Below are 27,835 nucleotides of genomic sequence, written 5' to 3' on the forward strand. Positions count from 1 at the left end.
CAGGAGCAGGAATGGGAGAAGAGTACGGACAATGGGGGGTGGAGGGGTGTGTGGGAGGAAGGGAGGCAGGGAGAGAGAACCGATGGTAATTATTGCACACAACCACACACACCCCTCCAGGCAGAACAACAGAAAACATGGGGGAAAGGAGACCGCGGTCGGTGTAAGATATGAAAATACCAGTAATAATAATTTATAATATATCAAGGGATCATGGGGCAGTGGGAGGGGGGAAGAGGAGTTCATAACAAGGGCTAAATAGAAAGTAATTTTCTATAAAAGAATGATGGCAACATATGGTCAAATATGCCTGATCCAATTGATGTATGGATTGTAAAAAGTTATAAGAGCACCAAATAAAATGATCTTTTAATAATAAAAAAACCAGCACTCAAAGTAGTGAGAAGTGGAAATCTAAATAAATTCCCCTCTAAATTCTAATATTTTTGAAAAATATTGCATTTGTTATATAACCAAAAAATTATACATGTAATCAAAAATTATAAAAAGAAAATTTACCTTGAGGGCAACAAATTGGCATGAACTAACAGAAAGAGCTGCAGGCCCGGCTTCTATCCCAGTTATGTACAGCCCTCTCCCCAGAAAATGCACTACAGAGGACAGCACTGAAGATACAGCTCAGAGAGAGGGACAGGTCTGCCCAGATGATAGGAAGCAAACTAAGAGGGAAAGAGAAAGAGAACCGCATCCTGGCCCACCAAGCTTCAGCCAATGCACAGAGATACACCATGGGGACGGCCACACCATGAAACACAACATCCCCTTACTGATCCACAGTGCTACCAGTGTGTGTGTGGGGGGGGGGGGGTGACGGTGTTGGCAGCTCCAGAGACACAGTGCAGGAATTGTCCCCAGTCTGACACCAACCCCACCAAACACACACACCAGACATACCACAAAGGGAGCGCAGCAGAGCAACAAGGGGAGCAAAGCAACAAAGTCCCCATGGAATTCTGAAAATAGACGTCAGACTCTGGGGACAAGACTTGGCACTGCATCAAACCTGATTGGAAAACATACATAATGGTCAGGAGACAGACATGAAACTATTCATGGGCTATTTTTGTCTGTTTTTCCTTTTTTTCATGTCTATCTATATGATAGGCAGGATAAACAATCCCGAGGACAAAGCAATCGGTGTTTTGGAGGGACTTGATAAAGGAGGAGTTGGGGACACAGTAGAGGAGGAGTTGGGGAAAAGTGGGTGGGGGGCCAACAAACTCAGGGACCAGGGAACAACAAGAGATCTAAAATTGATGGCGATGAGGACATAGAATGCCTGGTGGGGTTGGATCAAGTGAAATATAGCTTAGAGGAAATACAGAGAGCCAAACGAAAGTCAAACATAATAGCTGGACAGGAGGAAAGTAAAAGGAAATAGAAGAAAGATCTTGGAGGCAAAAGACATTTATACAGGTATAAATATAGTCAGTTCATATGTAAATATATTAATATATAATGATAAGGATATAGTACTATTGCATATATTTATATATTAAGTATTAAGGTAGAAGACAGACATTGATCCTCTATGCAAGTTCTCTCTCAATGCAAGAACATTTTGTCCTAATAACCTGGCATTCTGCTATGCTCACCTTCCCGACACAATATGGTGAAGAAAGCTGATGGTGCCTGGCTATCGAAAGATATAGCATCTAGGGTCTTAAAGTCATGAAGATAAACAAGTGGCCATCTAACTGAGAAGCAACAAAGCCAACATGGAGAAAGCACACCAGCCTGTGTGATCACAAGATGTCGGAGGGATCAGGTATCAGGGAGACTGCAGAGTGGACACCCAAAACCAATCTGTGGACCATTGGCTATCCCCTTATAGAAAGGTCCCATGGAAGAGATGAGCCAGTCAGGGTGCAGTATAGCACCGGTGAAACACACAACTTTCCTCTAGTTCTCTAATGCGTCCTCACTCCCACTATCATGACCCCAAATCTACCTTACAAATCTAGCTAGACAAGAGCATGTGCAGGGGTACAGATGAGAGCTGTCAACACAGGACAGATAAACCTCTCACGACCAATAGTGAAAATCGGGGAAAGGTGGGGGGAGAAGAGGGAGAAAGGGGGAAACCCCCACCTCCATGGGAACGAACAACAGAAACAAGTAACATGGGTGAAGGAGAGAGCAGATCGTGTAAAATATGAAAATACAAATAATTTATAAATCATAAGGGGTTCATCAGGGAGGGAGGGAGTTGGAAGGAGGAATGAGAAAAAAGATGAGCTGATACAAAGAACTAAAATAGAAAAAAATGTTTTAGAAATGATGATGACACCATATGTATAAATGAGCTTGATGCAATTGATGTATGGATTGTTATGAGAGCTGTGAGAGCACACAACAAAATGATTTATTAAAAATAAATAAAAATTACTAAATATAAAATATATTAATTTTGTTCATGTAAACAGTCTGAAGAAAAATTAGGAGTAAGATTTTAAAATGTAAATATCTTGTATAGCTAGTTTTTCCTGAATAGGGAAAGCAAATGGGGCTACAATTCCATGAAAGCCAAATTCAAGGCCAAATTAAAGTGTTTCAGGTAAATAGCACTGAGGAGTATTTGCTTGTGACAATGAATCATCCTTATATTATAACTGAAGTGGAGAATTATCCGACAAACTGGAATATTCTCTAAGCACTATAAAGAAGACCCAACAACTCACAGAACTTAGGAGGGAGAGCTGGAGGGAACACTGCTGTAGTAATGATTTCTTTACATACACTGTGCCTCCTGACTCTAAATAGGATTTCCTTTAAAAATACACATGCTATATTTATCTTTATTTACGTCTTTATATCTTCAAACACTAGGATAATAGCACACACACAAGCACATTGCTATCAAATAAATTCTGACTCATATTGACCCTCTATAGCAGTGGTTCTCAACCTGTGGGTCACAGTAATGAAGTAGCAACAAAAATAATTTTATGGTTGGGGGTCACCACATGAACTGTTTTAAAGGGGAGCAGCATTAGGAAGGTTGAGAACCACAGCTATGCAGGGTTTCCAAGACTGCACATGAGTAGACAGACAACCTCATCTTTCCCACGTGGAACAGCTACTGGTTTTGAACTTCTGATTCTGAATTCAGCAGCTCCCTACATTTAATCCACAGGGCTACCAGGTCTCAAAACCCTACCATAAAAGCTGGCATAAAATATAACTCTATTTGCTGAAAAATAAACTATCCTACACTTAGACCCTCCAACTTGCTGTCAGGAACGTTCCATAGTCATTGTTTTAGTTAAGAAAACACAAGGACATTAGGGAACCTAACCCTTCAAACAGTTTAAACAAATCACTGCTCAGTGAGGAAAGTGAGGAGAAAGAAAGTCTTCCAAGCTTGACCTTGAATGACGCCGATGCTCATTTAGAAATTCTCCTCCAATTCTACTCTTAATATGAACATCACAAATTCACTTTGACCAAATATTGTAACTATGATGTTCTATAATCAGCCATAATAAATAACCTCAGTCCAAAGCATGTGTTGAGTGTGACAAAAGAATTCGGATATCCTTCAATATAGCCTTGGTAGTAGCAATGAGTCTAGGAGAGAAAAAGCAACAGGGTTACTTAACAATTGACCAAGCTTTCAAATGATTCCTTATTTATTTATTTTTAATCCTCCCACTTACTTTTTACAGGCTGCACAATTTATATTAGTATATAGAAAGTGATATTCAAGGGCAATGATGTCACCGTATACATTCCTCTCTCACTATATTACACCTTTAGATTATCAGTTGGGATTATTATTTTACAACCTGCTTCCAAACAGTCATGCCATATTACATGAATTAAAAGATAAAATTATTTTCCAGTGAAAAAAGTATTTTCCAATATCTAATTTAGGTCTCCAGTTTACAATATCCAGCTTGACCAACTTAAAATGTAAAATTATCTTTTCAGCTCTGATTCTGGTCCAATATTCCAATATCTACCGAACTCCACAAAGTCATTAGTCCTCTTTTTGAAAACAGATACTGTTTGATGGACTTTCTAGTATGGCTTTCATTTATAAAGTAGAAAAATTATTACATGTCTAATATCCTGAGATAACATCTTACTACCCTAGGTCCCAACACCAGAAATATTTTAGATTCACATATGTAGAGATCCATATTATGAAATATATTTCTCTACTTCAGTTAAAAGCTTCATTTACTCTTTCCAAATACATTGGTCTTAGACAACTTCATGTTATCTGACTCTTTTCTCTCATTCTGCTTCTCTCCTTGGTTACCTTTATCAAGATACTGATTAATAATTACCACAAAACTGGACCATCACTTGTCTGTCAATTTGTCACCCTGTGGTGGATTGTCTGTTGCTTTGATGCTGGAAGCTACGGCACCAGAATTTCAAACATCAGCTGGGTTACCCACAGGGAACATTTTTCAGCAGTGTTTCTCGACTAAAAGCAGACTACAAAGAAGGGATGGGCTATTCACTTCTGAGGGATTAGCCAAAGTAAGCCTTATGGACAGAATCGAAACATTGTCAGATACTGCAAACCTCATGAAAGAAGCACAACAGTGTCCGAGATAATGCCCAAAGATGAGCAAACTTCAATTAATAATGGGATTTTGGAAAGTACTAGTATGAATCTAGGAAAATTTGAAGCTGTCAAAATGAAATGGAACACATAGAGATCAATATCCTAGGCATTAGAGAGCTGAAAGCAACTGATATTAACCATTTAAAGATTTAAATCCTACAGTTTACTATTCTGGAAATGAAACAATCAAGAGGTGGTGCACTCATCATCAAAAAGGACATTTCAAGATCTATCTTGAAGTACAAAGTTGTCTGTGATAGGATTATATCTATCCCCATCCAATCCAATCAATGCAACTATTATTAAAATGTATCCACCAAACACTGAAGCTAGTAACAAAGAAGTTGAAGAATTCTACCAACAATTTCAGTTGGATATTAAACATGCAATCAAGATACACTGATAATTCAAAATTTGGAAGCAAAGAGGAATGAATAGTAATGGGAAAACAGGACCTTGGTAATGGAAACTAAACTGGAGATATCTCATGATAGAATTTTGCAAGATCAAAGGCTTCTTCATCAGGAATACCTTTTTTCAACAACACAAAAGGCGACTATACACAAGGATTGTCCAGATAGAATATACAGAAATCGAATCGGCTACATCTGTGGGAAGAGAAGATGGAGAAGCTCGGTATGAGCAGCTAAAACCAGACCAGGGACTGGCTATGGAACAGATCATCAATTGCTCATAAGTTCAGGTCAAAGTTGAAGAAAATTAAAACAAGTCCACAAAAGCCAAAATGCAACCTTCAGTCTATTCCACCTGAATTTCGATACCGTCTCAAGAAGAACTGAGCACTAATGACAGAACACCTGATGAGCTGTGGGATAACAAAGAGAATATCAGACATGAAGAAAGTAAAAGGTCATTACAAAGACAAGAAAGAAAGAAGAGATCAAAGTGGCCATCAGAAGAGACTCTTCAACTTGCTCTTAATTGAAGAGCAGCTAAGGCACATGGAAGAAATGTAGGCAAAGAGCTGAACAGATATGTTCAAAGGCTGCTCAAGAAGACAACAATATCACATATTATTATGAAGTGTGTGAAGACCTAGACTTAGAAAACCACAAAGGAAGAACACGCTCAGTATACCTTAAACAGGAAAACTAAAAACAAATTCAAGCTTCTAGTTGCACTGTTGGAAAATTCTCTAAGCAAAATATTGCAAGAAGTTCAAACTGCAATTGAAAGCATTAGCCAGTAACAAGACTCCTGGGTTGATAGAATACCCATTGAAATGTTTCAACAAGCTAATGAAGGTAACTGCTAGGTCAACTGACTGGAAGAGAGTCATATTTGTACCCATTCCAAAGAAAAGTCACCCAACATTATGCTCAAATTATAGAACAATATCATTGTGCTGAAGGTTATTCAACAACAGATGTAGCAGTATATTGACAGGGACCTTCCTGAGATTTGGGCTGGATTCAGAGTGGGCATGGGTCAAGGGATATCATTTCTGACTTCAGATAGATTTTGGCTGAAAACAGAGTATATCAGAACTATGTTTACTTATAGTTTACTGACTATGCTAAAGAATTGAACTACATCGATCATAACAAACTATGGATAATCTTGAGATGAATGAGAATTCCAGAAAACTTCATTGTGATTGTCGGGAACTTATACATTGATCAAGAGGCAGTTGTGGGGATAGAACAGGTAATACTGTGAGGTTCAATATCAGGAAAGGTGTGTCTGGCTTGCTTTATCTCATCATACATATCCAATCTGTATGCTGAGTAAATAGAAAAACTGGATTATATGAAGAAGAATGTGGCATCACAATTGAAGGTGAGCTTATTAAAAACCTGTGGTATGCAGATGACACAATTTTGCTTGCTGACAGTGAGGAGGACTTGAAGCACATGCTGATGAAGATACAGGATGGCAGCCTTCCGTGTGGATTACACTCAGTGTAAAGCAAACACAAATCCTTACAGCTGGACCAGTAGGTAACATCATGGTAAGTGTAGAAAAGATGGACAAGGGCTCAATAGAAAGTAAATGTCTAGATAATAATGATGGCAACATATGCACAAATATACTTGACACAGTTGATACATGGATTGTTATAAGAGCTGTATTTCATCTTGCTTGGATCCACAGTCAATGCTCATGAAAGCAGCAGTCAGGAGATCAAAAGATATATTGCATTGGCTAAATCTGCTGCAACAAAACATCTTTAAAATGTTGAAAAACAATGAGGTTACTTTGAAGATTAAGGTGAGCCTAACCTAAACCATGGTCTTTTCAATCACCTCATTCATCTCCATGTGAAGTTGACATTGAATAAGAAAGACTGAAGAAGAATTGATGCATTTGAATTATGACTTTGGCAAAGAAAATTAAAAGTACCATGACTGCCAAAAGAACAAACAAATCTATCTTGGAAGAAGTACAACCAGAATGCTCCTTAGACAAAGTGGCTACACTTTGTCTCGTGTCCTTTACACATGTCAAGAGAGACTGGTCCCTGGAGAAGAACATCATACTTGACAAAGTAGAGGGGCAGTGAAAAAGAGGACGACCTCTGACAAGATAGATTTAGACAATGGCTGCATCCATGAACTCAAACAAAAGACCAGTTGTGAAGCTGGCACAGGACCCAGCGGAGTTCCTTCTGCTCTCCCTTGAGTAGCCATGAGTTGGAACCCGCTCAATGGCACCTAACAACGACAATAGCAATAATCTAGTAAACGAGAAGCCACATGGTGTCCAGTTCAGCATGGGCTGAGGGCTAGCTCCTAGAGATTTAGCAGGGAATAAAAATAGATCAAAGCCCTGTCCCCAAGAAAAGTGCACTCCATTGGTGAAATAAAGCATGTAGATAAACATGTGACACACCATACAGTGATAATGACTACAGAGAAAAATAAAACCATCAAGGAGCTATAGAAAGTGTTCTGGGTACGAGTGCAATTAATTTCATTTTGTAACAGTTTTATTGGCATATATTTCACATATCATACAATTCGATGATTCAAACATATTAAGAAGAATTGTACAGCCATCACCACAAGCAATTTTAGAACATTTTCTTTTTTTTCAACTCATTGTTATTAGTTCCCCATATGTCTCTGGTTCACTTTAGAGACATTATCATTTCATGTTAGAAAACATCCCCTTGGAGCATAATAGTGTCATTAATTTAGCCAATGCTATAGTGTTTGAAACTTTGTTGGGAAAAAGAAATTATACAAGTATAGACAGGCTACAAACTACATTGTATGAATTGAGGACTTGTACAGATTAAATTTTTAAGTAACATGACACTATACAAACAATAAGTGTTGCTGATAGGGAAAAAAAATGTCAATAACATTGACAAAGGCAAAACCATGCCTATCAGATTAATATAGATCATAATTAAGCAAGGAGGCTATTAATATACTAATATAGGGTAGTCCCAGGCCATCGGGCACCCCCAAATCCAGAGATCTAAACCAAAGTGTAAGGACCTCCAGTTCCATAAGGATAGTAGTCCTCTGCTTCTGCCCACACTAGGGAATTTCTACCTTAAGTCCCAGGAGGACAGATGAGTTTAGATGCAACCCAGTTCTCTTAGTGGGGTTTCCACATTGAGTCTTTCTGTGGTAATCTATGCAGATACTGTGTACCTCGAAAGAAAGAGTCTAAAATCTATAGTACCCAACCAGGGTCACCAAGGGCTGGATAGAAACTAGATTAAAAGCACTAAATTATACATGCTGAAGTTGTTTAATTGGAGAGTGTTTTCTTGTATTTTTACCACAATTATAAAAAATAATTACATGAGTGTCAGTGCATACAAGGAAGAACAAAATGTTCTAAAAATGATTGTGGTAAAGATTGTACAACTCTTCTTGATATGACTGAACTATTGAAATGTATGACATGTGTATGAAGTGCCAATATATTTGTTTTTAAAAATGAAATTAGATCAAAAGTGTTCAATTGGGAACATACTAGGAGACATATTCTCCCTTTGGGCTCTATCTAGGTATTTTTTCCAGATGGGAATTTGCTCGTCCCAGTTTACTCACCAACAGAAATGTAATTCTGCTCTCTCAGACATATTTGCCTTCTTCCCTACATCTTGACTGAATTTTCAGTAAGGTTCGCTCATCACTCTGGTACGGGTCTGTTGTGTTGGGATAACCTTAGCACAATAAGGGGAGGTCTCTTCTATGAGTAGTTTTTAAGATCTACACATAAACCCACTCACCAAACTCACTACCACCGGCTGGATTCTGACTCATAGGAGCCCTGCAGGACAGGGTAGGACTGTCACTCTGGGAGTACAACGTTCTTTCTCCTTGGAGTGGCTGGTAATCTTATAGTTAACAGCCCAATGTGTAACAGCTACACCACTGAATGGGGTTAATATATGTCAGGAACTTTTTTTTAAGTCCCATCAGGAACTTTTAAAAGCCACCTTATATATTGAAAAGGAGTTACACATTTGACTACTAACTTCAAGAACAGCAAGTCAATTCCATCAATGGACACTCAGGAAAAAAGACGAGGCTTTTGCTCCCGTAAAGATTTACAGTGTCAGAAACCAAAGGGGGAGTTCTTCCTGTTCTTAGGGTAGCCCTATGTGTCAGGGTCAATTAAATGACAGTGAATTTATATATATATATATATATATATATATATATATATTGAAGGACGAGGTCAATAAATTTACTAATGGATGGCATAGTTTTTAAAAGGAAAGATTTTTCTGTGATTTAGCATCCATGACATTTATATTGCTTTTTCATTATATTCATTTATAGATCAATGGATGGGGACATGGATAAATCGATGAAAAAATCAATAGGGCTATGAGAGGGTACCCCCCCCAAAAAAAATACAGAATTGCTCCATTTTTTGTGATGGCCAATTTAAGAGAACAGCATGTGGCTATGAAATTTCGTTTCCTGCTTGGGGAAAAATGCCCCAGAAACTGTTGTGATGTTGAACACAGCTGACAAGGACAGCGCTATGGGAAAAATTCACGTGTAGGAGTGGTTTTCTCATTTCAAAAAAGTAAAATGTTGATTGATGACAAACCTTGTTCTGGACATCAATCAATTCCCCCAATGGATAAAAATGTTGACTCAGTGCATTTGGAGTTCATTCCACCAGGTCAGACTGTTAATCAAGCTGTCTATTTAGAGATTCTGAAAAGATTGCATAGCAGCGTGCAACAAAAAAAGGCCTGATTTGTGGCAGACAGGCGACCGGTTTTACCACCGCAATAGTGTGTCTGCTCATGCAACCATCTCAGTGTGCCAGTTTTAGGCAAAAACCACCAGCATGCCTCTCTTGCCCCACACAGCTGACCCACCTGACCTCACTCTGTGAGATGTCATTTTGTTTCTGCGAATGAAGAGGGACATGAAAAGACAGCAATTTGACGATGTAGAAGAGGTAAAGGAAAACATGAGGGAGGTGCTGCCAGCCAGTCAAACAGATGAGTTTGAAAAATGTTTCCAAGAATGGAATCACAGATTTCACAGATTTGACAAATGTATTAAGCATTATTGGAGAATACATTGAAGTTGATAAGGTTGTTGTTGGGTTTTTTTAATACTTTTATTGGGGGCTCTTACATCTCATCATAATCCATACATTCATCCAGTGTGTCAAGCACATTTGTACATATGCCACCATCATCTTTTTCAAAGCATTCTCTTCCCACTTGAGTCTGATATCAGCTTCCCAATTCTTCCCCCTCCCTCCCCCACCCGCCCTCCCTCACAAACACTTGATAAGTTATAGATTATTATTTTTCTATTTTACATCATCCTCCATCGCCCCTCACCCACTTTTCTGTTATTCGTCCCCCTGGGAGGGGATTCTAGATTGATCCTTGTTATTGATTCACCCTTTCTCCCCCCACCCTCTCCTAATGCACACTGCTACAGATAAGAACCCGCAACATAGGGAATCCAGGATAGATAAACTCCTCGGGGCCCACAATGAGTATAGAGAGACCAGGGGGATACGGTTGTTTTTTTAAAAATTAAATACGTGGCTTCGAAAAACAACTTCCGGTTATTTTTTGAGGGGATACCCCTTCATATGTTCCTTGCAAGGAGTCCATGGCACATAGGAGCACCTGGTACCATGGTTAAACTCTCAACTGCTAACTGAAAGGCTTGTGGTTCAAATACACCAGCCACTTCATGGGTAAAAATGAAGCAATCTCCTTCCATAAAGATTTCAGTCTTGGAAACCCTAAGGGGAAAGCAAATCTTCCCTGTCCAATAGGAACATTATAGGTCATTACTGACTGGCAATGAGTTTGGGTTGGTTTGGGATATTTCCAGCCATTGTAGAACAGCTAAGTCAATCTATTTTGTGTTTAGATGATCAGGACTTCAGGAGATCCTATTAATGGAGGGCATAAAAAATTAAGTAGCATGTTCTGTAACACATATGGTCATGGGTGAGTGAGAATCAATTCAACAAGTTTGTTTGTTTTTGATTCTGTGTTAGAAAAACATTCAGTGAATATAAGAATGTTTTTTCCTTGTTTTTTTTCTTTTTTAATCATTTTATTGGGGGCTCATTCAACTTTTATCACAATCCATACATATATCCATTGTGTCAAGCACATTTGTACATTTGCTGCCATCATCATTCCCAAAACATTTGCTCTCTACTTGAGCCCTTGGTATCAGCTCTTTTTTCCCTCCCTCATGAACCCTTGATAATTTATCAATTATTATTATTTTTTCATGTCTTACACTGTCCAATGTCTCCCTTCACCCACTTTTCTCTTGTCTGTTCCCCAGGGGATTATATGTAGATCCTTGTAATCAGTTCCCTCTTTCTACCCCACCTGCCCTCCATCCTCCTGGTATCTCCACTCTCAACACTGGTCCTGAAGGGTTCATCTGTCCTGGATTCCCTTTGTTTCTAGTTCCTATCTGTACCAGTGTACATCCTCTGGTCTAACCAGATTTTTAAAATAGAATTGGGATCATGATATTGGGGTGGGGGAGAGGACGGGCAGGAGACATTTAAGAACTAAAGGAAAGTTGTTTCATCGTTGCTACACTGCACCCTGACTAGCTTGTCTCCTCACGTGACTCTTCTGTAAAGGGGACGTCCACTCTCCCTCTCATTCACAATATGATATTTTGTTCTTTGATGCCTGATACCTGATTCCTTCAACACTTCATGATCACACAGGCTGGTGTGTTTCTTCCATGTGGGATTTGTTGCTTCTGAGCTAGATGGCCGCTTGTTTACCTTCAAGCCTTTAAGATCCCAGATGCTATATCTTTTGATAGCTTTGCACCATAAGCTTTCTTCATCACATTTGCTTAAGCACCTATTTGTCTTCAGCGATCATGTCAGGGAGGTGAGCCAGTTTAATGGGATAAAGTATTCTTGCGTTGAGGGAGTACTGAAGTGGAGGCCCAATGTCCATCTGCTACCTTAATACTAAACCTATAAATATATGCACATAGATCTATTTCCCCATCCTCATTTATAAATATATTTACATATGTACAGTCCTTTATTTAGACCTCTATAAATGCCCTTTGCCTCCTAGTTCTTTCCTCTATTTTCTTTTACTTTGTATCTGAAAATCATAGAACTTGCCTTACCTTAAGATTTGAAGTATGAGAATTCACCGATCCTTTATCATACAAATAGACCCTAAAATTATCTGCTAAAAACAATCTGAACACAAAAAAAGTGAGAAAATTACAAACGTTATCATGTTGGAAATACATAAAGCATCTGTCAACAAATTAATCCTCTCAGGCAAATACAATCCCCTTCTGTTTTCATAAACAAAGCTTCGATGGTCCATGTGACCCGTATTGGTTGCAAATTATATATGGCAGACTTTTTGCTGCAATAGCAGCCTTGTCCTTTATGAAAGTTTGCCAACCCCTGACTTAGAGGCAACATTTTCTTTTGACATATACATAATTTTTATTGAAAACGATGTGAATTTTCCAAAACAACATGACTTTTCTCTTTCGACAGACTAAGGGGAAAAAATTAAAGGATACCAGGAAAGGGATGAAAAGGCATTATTTAATTTACAAAGGTATGAATTGGATATAGGTTTATGAGGGTTTTCTCCATCTTCATTTTTTTTTAGCTTTCCTCCTATATAGACAATGATACTGTCTCTTTAGAAATCAGCGCTTCAAGACCAAATCACCGACATTTACACTAAAGTGAAGAGGGAAGTTTAAAGGAGCAATGAAACCAGTTTACTGGAAAGTGGAAAGAAAAATGATACTGTTAACACTTTGTGGAAAAGGTAACCAATGTTTCTGGACAATTAATGTTGCAATGATAACCTAGTTTGTTGTTAAATTATAACCTAACTTGCTGTGTAAATCTTAACTGAAAAGACATTATGATTTTAAGAAAAGTCTCACCTCTACGCATTGTTCTGCTTCTTGTTAGTTCTCATATAAGTCATTTGCAAGACCTTCCTTATTGCCATTAGACTATAATATTATGCAAATAACACCCCGAAATAATATATGCATTTGTTTATAGTCAAATTCAATGTGTTATCTTGCACCATTCAAAAGGACTTTGCATTTACCATATTCTTTTTCCCTTCTGTTTAAAAGAGTAAAATCCCTTGAGTGGATTCGTGCCCTGCTCTCCGCCCCCCCCCATGTCTTTTTTTCTCTCTTTCATTCCCCCTCCTATTTAGTTGCCTACACATGTATCCCTGGATTGGGTCTGGCCCCTGCCATAGTACCTGGACCTCACCCCAGGAATGTATGTATACAGTAGCTTTTCCCCTGTGCCCCATTTTTTAAGCTTACCTCAGTGGACTCATGTTGTACTTGTCTTTTTGTGCTTGGCTTACTTCACTTAGCATAATTTCCTCCAGTTCTTCCCATGTGGCAATGTGCTTCATGCGTTCTTCACTGATTTTTAGGGATGCACAGTACTCCATTGTATGTATATACCACAGGCTTTTGATCAATTCATCCATTGATAGAAATTTGGGTTTTTTCTAACTCCTTGCAATTATGAACTGTGTCACGATAAACACTGGAGCACAGATATCTGGCCATAGTTTGTTTCTTGGCTCTTCTGTGTATATACCCAGTAGGGGGATTATTGGGTCATTTGGTAGCCCAATTGGAACCGTTTTCTTAAAGTTACAAATTACTTCCATACTTGGCGATCTCAGTTGAGGTGGCATCAGAGAGTTAAAAACTACAGAAAATTGTTTCTATTTTTTTTTTCAGTTTTATGAAATATGGTGCCCATCTAGTACTATTTGAGAGCTACAGAAGGCAAGTTCATTCACTTTGTCAGTTTGTCACACTGTGGTGACTTGTATGCTGCTTTGATGCTGGAAGCTATGCCACTGATATTTCAAATGCCAGCAGGATCACCCAAAGTGAACAAGTTTCAGTGGAGCTTCCAGACTCAGAACAGACTGTGAAGAAAGAATCCACTGCCCACTTCACAGGAAGTAGCATTGAAAACCTTATGCAAAGGCTGGAAATATTGTCAGATGTCGTAATGAATAGAAGAAGAAATTGTCAGGGAGAGTGCCAGAGGATGAGTGTCTCACATCAGAAGACATTTGAAATGTGACTCTAGAGGAGTTGCTTTCACATGGATAGATGAATGGAGTAAAGGCTGTAGAAATAGAGCCTTGCGGATCCCATTTGTTAATGGGGCACAACTCAGGATAGGAAGTAACAGCTCCATAAAGCAACTGGTAACTGGAACTAAGAATAGACGAAGTATGAATCTAGGAAAACTGGCAGTCACCAAATATTAAATGGAATGCATAAAGAGCTATGTCTGAGGCATTAGTGAGTAAAAAAGGACTGGTATTGGCCATTTTGGACCAGAAAATCACACGGTTTGCTATGATGAGAATGACACAATCAGGAAGAATGGCATTGCTCCATTGTAAAAAAAAAAAAGGACACTTCTAGATTTGTATTGAAGTACAATGATATCTGTGATGGGATTGTGTTTATCCGCCTTCAAGGAAATTCAATCAGTACAACTGTTATTCAAATTTACGCACCAAAAACCAAAGCTAGTAATGAAGAAATTGAAGAATTCTACAATCTTCAGTCTGTAATTGATCAAACATACAATCAAGACGCATTGATAGTTATTGGCGGTTGGAATGCAAACATTAGAAGCAAAGAGGAAAGAATAGTAGTTGAAAAATAGGACTTGGGAGATAGAAACTAAATCAGAAATCACATGTCAGAAATTTGTGAGATCAAAAACTCATTCATTCATCGCAAATTAACTTTTTTAGCAACACAAACACGATGATTTTCTCCAGGTGGAATATACAGAAATCAAGTTTACCAAATCTGTGGGAAGAAACAATGAAGAAGCTGAAGAAAGTTGGTGAAAGCTGGTTAAAAGTTGAAGAAAATTAAAACAAGTCCATGAAAGGCAAAATATAGCCTTTAGTCTATTCCACCTGAATTTTGAGAAAATCTCAAGAACAGATTTCTTGCATTGAACACTAATGATAGTGAGAAACTCTAATGAACCCTAATGACTTGTGTTTTATGGCCTCTGCCTAGGCATTTGACTGTGTGGATAATGGCACACCATTAAGAATGCGGATTCCAGGACACACCACTGTACTCCTGCAGAACGTGTAGACAGAGCAGGAGGCAGTTGTAAGAACAGAACAAGGTTGTAGCCTCTCACCATCCTTATTCAATCTGTATCCTGAACAAATAATCAGAGTTGCTTATACACAGAAGAATGTGATGTTATATGCAGAAGAGTCTGGAGGATTGGAGGAAGCCTTATAAACAAGCTACAATAAGTTGACTACACAACTTTGTTTGCTAAAAGCAAGGAGGACTTGAAACACATGTTGATGAAAATTAAAGATTGCAGCCTTCAGTATGGATTACAACTCCATGTGTAGAAGACCAAAATCCTCACAACTGGACCAATGGCAAATGGAGAAAAGATGGAAGTTGTCAGGGATTTTGTCTTGTTGGGATCCACAATCAATATGCATGGAAGCAGTAGTCAGGAGATCAAATGATGCATTCAACTGGGTCAATCTGCTGCACAAGACCTCTTTAGAGTATAGAAAAGCAAGGATGTCACCGAGGACTAAGGTGTGCTTGACCCAAGCCATGGTATTTGTTTCTCAGCAGTTTTATTGGCACATAATTTACATAGCACACAATTCCATAGTTAAACTGTTTAATCATATCAATGTGAATTGTATAATCATCACCGCATAAATTTTAGAGGATCCACCCCCCCATCCCCAGAGTTAAATCGCCTTTTAACTGAGTTGTGCAATCATAGTCTGTTCACCTGCTCCCTGCCCCCTCCTGCCTTCATTATTTCTCCGCAAATCCATATTTTCTCCCTATCACCCACTCCCCTACTGCTGTTTTCCCTATATCACCGTGTATGATTTAATATCATTATTTATCCATTCCTCCTGTGCTTCACAGCTGGGAGACCCAATAGAAAAAAAACTTGCTCTAAGGTGATGAGGCAGTGAAGATTTATTGTGCCAACCTGGCTGATAAACACATATAGGATTAATTAAAAGGTGGAGAGATAAATGGCTTGGGGAACCTGGCCTTTCTAGTTCTCTAGTCTCTTGCTCTCTGAAGGTCAGACCAGGGTGCAGCTGCCTTAGCCAGTTATCTGCTTCAGCTGGAAAGGCTCACTTTCAGCAAGACTTCCCTAAGGAGAAGCCACATGGACCTATCCTGATGCAGCCCTGGGTATGTGGAGAACCCTGCCAGCGCTGAGATGCTTACATGTTCACTGATTTGTCTTTCCTCCTGCAGTCAGCATCATTGAATGTGTTTTGTGAAATTGAAAAGGACTTTGAAGATTGGTGTCGGACATATAGGCTAATGTTGAACTTATGGGCTTGGACAGCACTGGGTTGGGATGCTTTCTTTTTTTTTTTAAACATTTTATTAGGGGCTCACACAACTCTTATCACAATCCATACATACACATACATCAATTGTATAAAGCACATCTATCTGTACATTCTTTGCCCTAATCATTTTCTTTTTTTTCCCTTTCTTTTTTTACATTTTATTAGGGGCTCATACAACTCTTATCACATTCCATACATATACATACATCAATTGTATAAAGCACATCCGCACATTCCCTGCCCCAATCATTCTCAAAGCATTTGCTCTCCACTTAAGCCCTCTGCATCAGGTCCTCTTTTTTTCCCCCCTCCCTGCCTGCTCCCCCCTCCCTCATGTGCCCTTGGTAATCTATACATTGTTATTTTGTCATATCTTGCCCTATCCGGAGTCTCCCTTCCCCCCCTTCCCTGCCGTCCATCTCCCAGGGAGGAGGTCACCTGTGGATCCCTGTAATCAGCTCCCCATTTCCAACCGACTCACCCACCACTCTCCCAGCATCACCCCTCACACCCTTGGTCCTGAAGGTATCATCCACCCTGGATTCCCTGTGCCTCCAGCCCCCGTATGCACCAGTGTACAACCTCCGCCCTATCCAGTCCTGCAAGGTAGAATTCGGATCATGGTAGTTGGGGGTAGGAAGCATCCAGGATCTGGGGGAAAGCTGTGTTCTTCATCGGTACTACCTCGCACCCTGACTGACCCATCTCCTCTCCTAAACCCCTCTCTGAGGGGATCTCCAGTGGCCGACACTTGAGCCTTGGGTCTCCACTCTGCTCATCCCCCTTCATTCAATATGGTATATATATATATATATATATATATATATATATATACACACACACATATATATATATACATATATATATACATATATATACACACATATATACACACATATATATATCTTTTTTTTCATGATGCCTTATATCTGGTCCCTTTGGCACCTCATGATCGCACTGGCTGGTGTGCTTCTTCCATGTGGGCTTTTTTGCTTCTGAGCTAGATGGCCGCTTGTTCACCTTCAAGCCTTTAAGACCCCAGACACTATCTCTTTTGATAGCCGGGCACCATCAGCTTTCTTCGCCATATTTGCTTATGCACCCATTTGTCTTCAGTGATCCTATCATGGAGGTGTGCAGCCAATGATATGATTTTTTGTTCTTTGATGCCCAATAACTGATCCCTTCGGGACCACTCGATTACACAGGCTGGTGTGTTCTTCCATGTGGGCTTTTTTGCTTCTGAGCTAGATGGCCGCTTGTTTATCTTCAAGCCTTTAAGACCCCAGTCACTATCTCTTTTGATAGCCAGGCACCATCAGCTTTCTTCACCACATTTACTTGTTCACCCTCTTGGGATGCTTTCTTAATGTACACTTACCCTTTATATAAAATTATCTCTTATATGAGTTTCTGTGCACTTGTTTCTCTAGTTTACCCAGACTAACACAGGTGGTAAGGTTAAAAACATATTAGAATACAGACAAAAGTACAAATAATGTGTAGGAAGGAAAAGACACCCAACAACATTCAAAAATCCAGGGAAAAATTTTGGCATGGAACCAATAAGAGCTTATTGCACCCATAACAGATTCAGATAGCATCTATAGGGTGGTAAAGTGGCCAAGAATCAAGTTTCATCCAGCATAATCAAGATTACAATGCTCTCTGCCTGATAGTAAGCCTCTTCAAGACTCTTGACTGTGGCTAGAGCAGATCTGCCTTGGCTCAGTCTGACTAAACATTGCAGATGGGTTTGGGGCTCCCCCCATGCCCCTTAGCCCTCCAAAAATTGGGTTTTCATCATTTTTGCTCTGATGCTTTTTTCCTCACCATATTAAAATTTTATCATTGTTATATTTGAATCATACAACCTGGTGTACTTCATCCAAGTGGACTTAGTGGACTCCTCGCTTAGATGGCCACTTGTTTGAATACAAGCTTTTAAGACCCCAGACACTATTACAATTGATAGCCTGACACCGTCTGCTTTCTTCACCACACTCTGCTTTAGCACATTTATTTTCAGTGATCTTTTCATAAAGGTCAGTATTGAGCAGAGCCATGAAGACATTGTATTTTCAATTGCCTTTTAAGCATGTGAAAGTTGGACATTGAGTAAGGAGGATCAAAGAAGAATCAATGTATTTGAATCACAATTCTTCACTGGTGAAGAATATTGAAAATGCTATAGGCTGCCAAAAGGACAAGCAAATCTATTGTGGAAGAAGTATGGGCATAGTGCTCCTGAAAATGAAAAATGGTGAGACTTCATCTTACATAATTTGGACATATTGTCAAGAGAGAGAAGTCCCTGGAGAAGGACATCATCTTTGTAGAGAGGCAGCGGATACAAGGAAGCCCCTCAATGAGATGGATTGACACAGTGGCTGCAACAATGGGCCCCAGCATAGGAACAGTTGTGAGGATGACATCAAACCAGCAGATTTCCATTCTATTGTCGCTATGGGTGGAGTCGATTCAATGGCACCTTCCCACACCACCACTACCAGCTATCCACAGACTAGCTCTGCCAACAATGCAGGATTTATTTTCTATATTAAGTCTCATATTCCATGTCCCTCATGATGATCCTTACTCCCTGATCAAATCCTAATTTACAAGTTATAATTTTACTTCGTAATTGATCTACTACCCTGATCATATACATCCGATCCATTAAACTCAATGTAGGCCAGAGAGTGATCCTCAATTTTTTCTGTTCATAACCCCTGTTCACAAAAGACTGCAGCTTAGAACAAAATTAATTAATTCATCACAGGACAACAGTTCTCCCCCAGAAATAGATTTTTTTATTAATAACTACATTGATTAATTTCCGTACATTTTTTTAATGAATTTGTTTGTCACTAGAGACTCCAAGTCCATTTCAGTTTTATTTTTTCTCTGTTTTATTTCTTTTTTGTTTTCAGACACATAGACCAGTGTTTAGGTTTGAAGGATAAGGAATCTGGAGGGGTTTTCTTTCTTTCTTTTAAAGAAACACCCTGTATGTGTTTGCATAGCCCATCTCAAGAAAGGACATAAACAATATCCTAAGTTCTCCACCTATGTGGCTATCTTTCTCCTCCCCCACCCTTCCTCCCTCCATCCTCAATATACATACTCTGTTTTCTATTGCAAATAAACAAATTCAAGGAAATGAAATTAAATATAAATAAATAACGTACCTTTTCTGAAGGTGTACGGTATACAGTTTCTTGTCTATTGGGATAATATAGGACAACTGTTCCTAGAGAATCCAAAACAACTGAGAGTAAACACAAATTTAATATAAAATGAAAAACAGCAATTTTACATTAGTTAAAGTCTTAGACAACATGTAATTTAAAATCTGCAAATTAAATAAATATTATATTTGTTTATTATTTAAACCATTCTTACATTACATAAAAATTAAACCCAACCTGAGGATTTATCCAGGGTTTTACATCTATTTCTTCATAAGAAACTATGTCATAATGCTTATTTAGATGACTTCATTGCCATACTAAGGTATTCTAAAAAAAAAAAAGTATTCTATATCCATGGGCCTTGTGCCATAAAGTGTCAAAAAAATTAATTACTTTCTTAATAATCCCCCTAAAATGCACTGCCTATTTCCTAGATTTATTTTTATGGTTTTATTGGAATATAATTCATATAGCATACTTTAATAGTTCTAGCACATTAAAAAGAGTTCTGTAGTCATCAACACAATTTTAGCACATTTTGTTCTTTCTCATACTTGTTGTTAGCTCCCCATTTCACCCTAACCGCCTCGGTCATGCCGCTAGGTAATTATTAATCCAGTTACAGTCTCTATAGATGTACTTATCCTGAATTTCATTTACAGAAAATCATACAAAAACAAAAATGAGGCAAACAAACAAAAACAATGACAAGATCAAAGAGAGGAAAACCTCTTTTTTTTAAATTAGGAATGGGTGTTGGGTACTGTCGAATGCCTTTTCTGTGTCTCTTGATATGATCATGTGGTTCTTTATCTTTAGTTTTGTTTATATATTTGATTATATTGATTACACAGCCCAACACACACCCCCCCAAAAAAACCTGTGATTTTGATATGAGATAAGTAGATTTTCAGGTAGCACACTTTAAATTTTTTTAATATATTTCCTTCCTTCTTAAATGATATGAATTTAAACATTAAAATATCCTGATTTCTTCATAGGTGAGCAGAGTGAAGAGTGGTATATGGCATGTTCTATATCTAAATCTAGAGCTGATATGGGGAAACTGATGCCATTTCATTTTTAATCAGTGGATCAAATATACCCAGAAATAAATATTTGAGGCACTAAAATGTGTATTGGCCTAAAAAAGTGGGGGTGGAAAAAAAAGAAAGAAACGTGTAGCGTGGGAACAGGGCAATAACCCACCCAGGGGGCGGGTATTGCTTATATCACCACAGGGAAAGAGGGACCAGACTTCAACCCAGTGCTCCAAGATGTGAATGCAACATACTGGTAAAAAGCAGGGAACCAGTAGAGAGGACTGAGTGGTCGACCCAAATCCCAACTATGTGGACAGCTGCCCCTCCTCCCAGAAAAAATTTATTTCAGAGGACAGCACTGAAACTACAGCTCAGGAAGAGGGACATGTCTGATCAGAGCACAGGGGAGCAAATGAGGAGGGGGGTGGTGGAGAGAGTGAAACACATCCTGGCCCACCAAGCCTTGAGGATGATATCCCTGCTCAGAGCAGCCAATGCACCGAGAGGAGCATATGTCTGGCCCCACTATGTGACACAACAACCCCCACTGACCCCTAGCCCTACAGGGGAGAACACTGGAGACACAGTGTGGGAATTGCGCCTGATCTGACCCCACCACAGCGAGGCAAATCACTAAGGGCATGCAACAGAACAGCAAGGGGAACAGAGCAAGGACGTCCCGAGGGAATACCAAAAATAGACTTTGGGGCCATGGCCATCAGACTCAACCAGAAAACACTCCTAAAGTTCAACAAACAGACCTTGAACTATTTACAGGCTTTACTTTTTTTGTCATTTGTGTTGTTGTTTTGTTTTGTTGCTTTGTTTTGCTCTGTCTTATTTTTTGTGCATATTATTATCTCTGCAGGTCTATCTAGATAAGATAGGCTGGATAAACAATCTGGAGGAGAAAACAATAGGATGGATGGTTCCAGGGGGACACAGAAGGGGAGGTGGGGAAAGGAAGTGGTGTTAACCAATCCTGGGACAAGGAAACAAGTGATCCAAAATCAGTGGCAAGTAGGGTGTAAAAGGACTGGTAGGGCTTGATCAAGGGCAAAGTAACCGAGAGGAATTACTGAAACCTAAATGAAGGCTGAGCATGATAGTGGAACAAGAGGAAAGTAAAAGAAATAGAGGAAAGAACTAGAAATCAAAGGTCTTTTATAGAGGTCTAAATACAGGACTGTACATATGTAAATATATTTATGTCTGATGATGGGGAAATAGATCTATGTGCATATATTTATAGGTTTCATATTAACCTAGCATTCCCAGCGTGATCATTTGAGACAAATGGGTGCATAAGCAAATGTGAAGAATGCAAATGTGGCTACCAAAAGATATGGTGTCTGGGGTCTTAAAGGCTTGAAGGTAAACAAGCGGCCATCTCTTTCAGAAGCAACAAAGTCCACATGGAAGAAGCACATGTGGGACCCAAAGCACATCTGTAGGCAACTGGACATACCCTTACAGAAGGGATGCAGGGAGATGAGCCAGTCACTGTGCACTGTAGCAACGATGAAACATACAACTTTAGTTCTTAAATGCTTCCTCCCCACCCCCCACTATCATAATCCCAATTCTACCTTACTAATGTAGCTAGACCGGAGGATGTACACTGGTACAGATAAGATCTGGAAACACAGAAAATCCAGGGCAGATGAACCCTTCAGAACCAGTGGTGAGAGTGACGATACCATAGGGTGGAGGGAAGGTGGATTAGAAAGGGAGAACGGTCAACAGAAAGTAGGTGAGGGGGGACATTGGTCAGTGTAAGACATGGAAAAATAACGATTTATAAATTATCAGGGGGGTGGGAGGGAGGGGGAAAATGAGGAGCTGATACCAGGGGCTCAAGTTGAAAGCAAATGTTTTGAGAATGATGAGGGCAACAAATGTACAAATGTGCTTGACACAATGGATGGATGGATGGATGGATGGTGATAAGAGTTGTATAAGCACCCAATAAAATGATTTTTAAAATTAGGTGCTTCGGTTGATAGTTGGGTCGGCTTATACTTGAGTACATACAATAAGCATTTTATTGGGAGGGCTCTTACAAATCATATGACAATCCATCATTCAATTGTATTGGAATATTATGGGTAAAAAAAAGAGTTACTGAAACTGAGCTCTACCAGTATGATTACAGAGAGCTCACATTTAAAATACTTCAATATTGAATGGGGGGCGGGGGAGGGAAATGGCGACCAGATAGGACTGATCCCTCCGGAGCTCCTGCTGCCAGACCAGAAAATTGGGAGGTAAGGCGAAGGAAACAGGGAGGTGGAGTCCTTAAATTAGAACTAGGGGACCAGGGTTTCTCCTGAACCCCTTTTTGAATGGGATTCCAACTCACAAAGCAAACCAAGAATGCTTTAAAGCGCTCTAGCTTTGGCGAGCCCGCAGGCGCTGTCTGTGCCCTTGCTGTGAATAGCGATTTCTGCAGGCAGAACCGAGAAGGGACAAAATCTCAGACACGAGGAGAACCTCACTCTGGAGCTCTCTGCGTGGTTGGCTGCCTTGAACCCGCGGCCAGCGTAGTGGTGGTGGGTAGCCATAATTTAGAGTAAAAGAAAAACATATAGTATTACCTTAGGAAGAACGAGGTGTGGGAGAATATAAGCGGAAAGTTGGGAGTCCGGGGAGAAAATTTAGTTCCAATTGGCCAAGAAGGAAGCAACCCCCCTAATAAGCTAGATCTCCCCCTCTGGGGGCCAGCCTGACAGCCTCCAAATCAGAGCACATCACAAACCAAAAAAAAGGGAGGTGAAATATATATTATTGGTTTAAAATTCAAAACCAAGTCTTGTTGCTCAGCTCCAAGGAGCACATAGGTGGAGGCCCTTAACATAAATCATCATAAGAAGCAACCTAGTTAAGGAATGCCAGAACTCAGCTACAGGGCCTGGTGGCTTTTAGCATAACAAAGACCCGCTGTAATGAAATTCAAAACCTTCTGCCTGGTCTTGGCAACAGGGACTCCATTTTGAATCCGGTGCCTTCAGCTTGGCTCTCAGAATTCACCTCTCATAGACCTCCCTTTCACTGACCTCCCTCTCTCACCGATCTCCCCCTCCCCTGCTCAACCTTCAAATTCCTGGAGCCGGCTCCTCCCAGAACCAGAATGTTTTCTGAAGATATGCACACTCCACTCTAGCCGTCCTTGGCATATAGATAAGGTCAAAGACTTTCTCCCTTCTGAAGCACCTGTGTGCACAGATCCTCCCCAGCTTGGACCCTTCCCAGCTGTGCCTGCCAGCAGGGGTATAAAAACCGCAGCCTAAATTTCCCAAAGTGCTGTTTCAAAGGCTCAATTCCCTGAGTTGCTGAATCCGCCCGCAAGCCTCTCAATAAAGCCTGCTTCTAAATTTTGCCGATTGGATCTTTGGTTCTGTTTCGCACCCTAAAATTCCTTACACCTTCTACTAGTTCCTGACCGCTTCCTCCCCTCCCAATTATCATGACCCCAATTCTACCTTGCGGACCTGGTTAAACCAGAGGATGTACAGCGGTGCAGTGGGGATCTGGAAACACAGGGAATCTAGGATGAATGAACCCCTCAACACCAGCGGTGGGAGTGGCAACACAGGGAGGGAAGGGGTGTAGAAAGGGAGAACCGATCTTGGATATCTATGTGTAACCTCCTCTCTGGGAGATGGGCAATGGGAAGGTGGGGGAGGGGAGACGCCTGGCAGTGTAAGATAAGATAAAATAATTATTTATAAACTATTAAGGGAGCAGGGGGAAGGGGGGAGCCGGGAGGGAGGGGAAGAAGGAAAAAAAAGGAAACCGAGCTGATTCCAGGAACCCAAGTGGAAGGCGAATTTTGAGAATGACAAGTGCAATGAATGTATAAGGGTGCTTTGTTCAATTGATGTATGTATGGATTGTGATAAGAGTTGTATGAGCCCCAATAAAAAGATTTATTAAATTTTTAAAAAGCAAGGAGCTCCAGCCCAGTGACTGTGAGAGACAATTACATTTGTGTATACTCTAGTTGGCCAGGGAGATAAAAAATAATAATAATAAATTAAATCCTCAGGCTCCTTGGGCTTGCATTTTAACTTTTTTGTCTTCTCTTTGCCTCGTTCTTGATCTCTCACATTCTACTGGTAACATCCAGACCACTCCCCTTAGCCTAGGGTATTTACACCTGCGCCACACCCAGCTAGGTGAGCTCCACCCAGTGTGACTAGCTAGGCTTGGAAAAGACCTGCTGACTCCCACCAGGGGATACTCTGCTCAACTTCTTACTGGGCAATTCCTGTCTGTGTGCCTGGGGGCATAAGGCAGCACAGCCAACACTCCTCAATGCTCCAAGCTGCTGCAGGAACCTCTGCCCAACCTCCACAATGCCAAAGCAGGCAATACTTCTGGGTCACTTCCCTGAGAGGGAAGCCACAGGAGGATAAAGTGGTAGGTTAATTCCATAGTGAAATAAGCTATAGCAGTTCGAAGAAGCACTCCTACAAGTCTCCCAGAGAGAGCCAGTGCTCAACTCCCAGGAAAATGGCACCTGGCTCATCTAAAACAACGCAACGTAAACAGCCATCAGCCCGAAGGACCTCAATGAAAAAATGGGAGAAACAAAAAGCAATGCCAGAAGATGTCCTGAACATAATGACATGCATAGAGGAAGCAGACATTGAGCTACCACAGAAAGAAATTTTCAGAATGCTACTTGGAGTCATAAAGAATATGAGGAAAACAATACAGAAAAGGGATGAAGTGTTATAAGAGATAAAAACCATAAATCAAAGAGAAATACAGGAGCTTAGGGAGGAGATAACAAAAAGAGTAGTACACTCATGGACCTTAAGATGCTACTGGAGGAATCAGAGAACTGCATCAGTAACTTGGAGGACAGCCAAGAAGACTTTAACAAACGTGAACAAAAATCTAATAAGATCATCAGAGAAGCTGAAGAAAACTTAAGAGCTATGTCTGATGCTATGAAGCAGAACATTAGAATTATTGGCCTACCGGAGGAAGACATGACAAAGAAGTCATCTGCAACAATAGTGAGAGAATTATTGGAGGAAAACTTCCCCAGCTGAGTGGATGAAAACCAGGCAACCATTCAGGAGGCTGAGAGAACCCCAGCAAGACTGACTCCCAAGAAGAAGTCACCAAGACACATAATAGTTAAATTATCCAACTTTGAGGAAAAGGAGAAAATCATGAGAGCAGCTAGGGGAAAACAAGCAATCATATGTAAAGGTTTCCAAATAAGAATATGCTCAGACCTATCAACAGAAAGTATGAAGAAGAGGAGAGAGTGGAGTAACATATTCCAAAAATTGAAGGAAAACAATGAAAACCCAAGAATACTCTACCCAGTCAAATTATCGATCCAGATAGATGGAGAAGTAAGAGTCTTCCCAGACAATGAAAAACTCAAAGAATACTACATTAGAAGAAACCCAGCCCTACAAAAGATTCTTGCCGACCCAGTATGGGCAGAAGAACAACACTCACCAAGCATAAATAAGAGACCACCACATAGAACAACCTCACCCAGAGGGCAAAAAAGAAAACAGACCTAAAGATAGCATTGACTTAAAAATAGAAAGACTTGAAAGGCTGCTGAGGTAAGCTTAAAAAAAAAAAAAGGCAAATGGGGTATAGGGATAAAGCTACAGTATACAAATATTCCTGGGGTCAGGGCCAGGTAATATGGCAGGAACCAGACCAAATACAGGGATACACATGGTAGACAACTAAAAAAGGAGATTAGGAAAGGAAAAAATAATAATAAAAAAAAAGAAAAGGGTAGTGGGGGCACAGGGCACTAACCCACTCAAGGGGAGGGTATTGGTTATGTCTCCACAGTGAAAGAGGGACCAGACTTCAACCGGATGCTCCAAGATGTGAATGCAACATGCCGGCATGGAGTAGGGAACCAGTGGAGAGGTCTGGGGGGCCAGCCCCAACACCAACTACTAAGGGTACATCTGCCCCTCCCCTCAGAAGAATTTATATCAAAGAACGGCACTGGATCTACAGCTCTGGAAGAGGGACAAATCTGATAGAGCACATGGGAGCAGATGAAGCGGGAGGAGGAGAGAGTGGAGCACATCATGGCCCACCAGGCCAGGAGGTCAATGTTCCCAATTAGAACAGCCAGTCGACAGAAAGGACCACATGGCTGGCCCCACTATGAGACACTACGTCCCTCACTGACCTACAGCCCTACAGGCGACAAAACCGGAGACACAGTGAGGGAATTGCACCCGATCGGATCCCGCCACACCGAGGCAAAACATTAAGGGGGTGCAACAGAACAGCAAGGGAATGGAGCGGCGAGGTCCCTAGGGAAAGCTGATGGTGGACTTTGGGGTCAGGGCATGTTGCCCCAACAGACTGGACTGGAAAACACTCTTAAAGGCCAACAAACAACCCTTGAACTAACTACAAGCATATCTTTCTTGTTGTGTTTTGTTTTGTTTTTGTCATTGGTTTGTTGTTCTTTTATTGTATATTGTTGCTTGGTTGTGCTCTGTCTTGTTTTTGTGCATGTTACTATCTCCACAGGTCTGTCTAAATAAGATAGGCTGGATGAACAATTGGAAGAGAAAACAATGGGACCTATAGTTCCGTGAGGACATGGAAGATGGGGAGGTGCGGGAAAAGGTAGTGGTGTTAATAAACCGAAGGACAAGGGAACAACAAGTGATCCAAATCGGTGGTGAGACATGATCAAGGATAATATAACTAAGAGGAAATGCTGAAACCCTGGTGGGGACTGAGCATGAGAGTGGGACAAGAGGGAAGTCAAAGGAAATAGAGGAAAGAGCTGGGAGGCATAGGGCATTTATAGAGGTCTAGACAAAGACATGTATATATGCAAATATATTTATGCATGAGGATGGGGAAATAGATCTATGTGAATATATTTATAAGGTCAGTATTAAGGTAGCAGAGGGACATTGGACCTCCACTCAAGTACTCCCTCAATGCAAGAATACATTCTTCTATTAAATTGGCATTCTATGATGCTCACCTTCCCGACACAACTGCTGAAGACAAAGTGGGTGAACAACAAAATGTGGTGAAGAAAGCTGATGGTGCCCGGCTATCAAAAGAGATAGCGTCT

The 27,835-nt window shown here is 40.3% G+C and overlaps 1 protein-coding gene across 1 annotated transcript in view; it reads right to left on the reverse strand.

Annotated features, from left to right (window-relative positions):
- Positions 1-20,285, reverse strand: part of LOC142455491 (disintegrin and metalloproteinase domain-containing protein 32-like) — a 258,099-nt gene extending 237,814 nt beyond the window's left edge. The window contains exons 1-4 of the mRNA XM_075557223.1: positions 20,274-20,285; positions 19,688-19,749; positions 12,202-12,277; positions 3,515-3,591 (exon numbers count right to left, since the gene is read on the reverse strand). Coding sequence (XP_075413338.1) covers positions 3,515-3,591; positions 12,202-12,277; positions 19,688-19,749; positions 20,274-20,285 — 227 coding nt within the window. The remainder of the gene's footprint in view (positions 1-3,514; positions 3,592-12,201; positions 12,278-19,687; positions 19,750-20,273) is intronic.
- Positions 20,286-27,835: the final 7,550 nt, after the last annotated feature.

The sequence above is a fragment of the Tenrec ecaudatus genome, chromosome 8 (assembly GCF_050624435.1).
Source record: "Tenrec ecaudatus isolate mTenEca1 chromosome 8, mTenEca1.hap1, whole genome shotgun sequence".
Lineage (NCBI taxonomy): Eukaryota > Metazoa > Chordata > Mammalia > Afrosoricida > Tenrecidae > Tenrec > Tenrec ecaudatus.